A 1,966-nucleotide genomic window follows, 5' to 3' on the forward strand; every position below is an offset into this window, starting at 1 on the left:
AGGCGAACTGCACTCTTGCATTATATTTTCCCCAGTTCTACCTGGTACTGTCAAAGGAGAAGAAACGAAACGAAACACACCTTGATGGCACCTCGAGCGAAACAGGATCCCCTCGACCTTGGCTCTCGTTTCATGCCGGGGAAACGAGGCCAAACAGCGTTCAAATCGCTCGCACTTCGCCCTCCCCGCACGAGGCTCTGACCTCCTCCCTTAAGTTATTGAGAAAGGCGCTCATTTCCCTCAAGGAAGAATTACGGAAAAAATCACACAAAATCGGTCCATTTCTTGTCGGGTTTGGCTGCCACGGACGCTGTTACTAAGCAGGGCTTCCAATCGTTAATTACTGATGTCATGTCTGTTTTGAAGGAGTTACAAGCAACAAGATTTTATTCGTTTTGTTTGAAACCAGCAAGTAATGAGGACATTCAGATCCCGGTTACTAATGTCAGATTTTAAAGATTTATCAACTACAAAATGCTCAAGTATCTGCACTGTTACTTACAACTACAATATAGATTTTGTAATTATAACCATAAAAAGACTTCGCAGAATACCTTTGTGCGTTAGTAAATTAGTGAAAATCAGCTGCCGCGCCAACAGTTACGCACTTTAAAAGACGTGCTAATCAAATTCATAAACCTAAAACCAGCAAGACAATGGAATGATAACCGAACAAAGGCGAAAATATTTACGAACTGCAAAGCGGGAAACAAATCAAACGATAAAAAAATCTAAAATCAATCAGTTACAACAACTATCCGTATTACTTGTACGAGTGCATTAAACATGGCAACGACAGACGTTATCAATGTCAAAGAGGAAAAAAAAGGTAACTTCCGTACATATATAAACACACAAGTCTCTAACCCCCTGAAAAAAGAACATCACCGAAAGACTTGATATTTTCTCTAAAATCTACGTATGAACATACCATGCGATAACGAGCCTTGGAAATGCCCAACGCTGCACGAACAAAACCGAAACCACGTACTGTCTCATCTTGACAAAATGACTAAATGACGTGTAACTAGCCCGACGTGACACGCCAGCGACGAATAATTCCCGTGGAAAGTCATAACGAACGATAATGTTTTGTTTTTTATTCTCTACCTCTTCTTCGCCCGGGCCTTCGGAAGTAGACTGCTTTCGAGGTTTGTGAGCGAGTGCTGCGCCGCTGATTGGTCGGCGGCGACACGCAGTTCGTTGCGATAGGAAAAAAAAAAAGGTGACATTTTCGTGACTGAACAAATAATATTTATCGACGTCGCTTAGGCATTTCCTGTCGCGAAAGTTGGCACATGAATTCCCTTGGCATATAATAATATTGAAAGCTACATTTCAATAAATAATTCAACAGATGATTCATTCGATACAGACCGACTCCGCTGACCGTGCATGCGGGCCACCTTTCGTGAAAAGCAACAGCACCCAATTTATCCTCCAGCTACTCCGTAATAGGCTCCTCTCTGTCTGTTCCTGCATTTCTGCTTTCGCCATCCTTCGCGAAAAAAATATAAACAAACCAAATACAGTTCCCAGGTGTCAGTCTGACATCAGACCAGCGTGTTCAAGCGTTCAAGTTCTCGAATGTTCAGTGGCCAAGGCGCGAGGGCAGATGGGCCAAGGGTCGTCGTCATCGGGTTACAGGGATGTTCAACTCATCACCGCTGGAAGACAAGCCCCGCGCGGTCTCTGAATCCAAACACAAACAAAACAAGATTATAATGCCTTAGTAAATGCCGGATTATTAGCCCCTAGAATACTGGTCTCCATTCAGCAACTAGGCGAATCTCTTACACCAAACGTTTTTTCTTTCACTCGCAAGGAACTGCTACATTTATCGCAATGTCCAGCTTGATTTTGACGTAAACAACCATCATGTTCCCATGCGAGGCGCACTTCCGCTTCCACGTGGTCTCCCGGATTTTAACAACCACCACCCGATCACCGGTACCAGGAATGATCG

At 43.7% G+C, this 1,966-nt stretch overlaps 1 protein-coding gene across 3 annotated transcripts in view; it reads right to left on the reverse strand.

Moving 5' to 3' along the window:
- Nucleotides 1-1,966, reverse strand: part of LOC119593169 (calumenin-A-like) — a 29,518-nt gene that overhangs the window by 7,847 nt on the left and 19,705 nt on the right. Inside the window, exon 1 of one of the 3 annotated variants that reach the window (XM_037942144.1) lies at nucleotides 1,111-1,133. The exons of 1 other annotated variant lie outside the window; for it this stretch is intronic. Coding sequence is in view for 1 of the 2 variants with exons in the window: in XM_037942141.1 (XP_037798069.1) it covers nucleotides 932-934 (3 nt within the window). In the remaining variant the exon portion in view is untranslated. Of the gene's footprint in view, nucleotides 1-931; nucleotides 951-1,110; nucleotides 1,134-1,966 lie in introns of those variants that run through there. One more of the 3 variants, XM_037942141.1, reaches the window with a different exon arrangement.

The sequence above is a fragment of the Penaeus monodon genome, chromosome 31 (assembly GCF_015228065.2).
Source record: "Penaeus monodon isolate SGIC_2016 chromosome 31, NSTDA_Pmon_1, whole genome shotgun sequence".
Lineage (NCBI taxonomy): Eukaryota > Metazoa > Arthropoda > Malacostraca > Decapoda > Penaeidae > Penaeus > Penaeus monodon.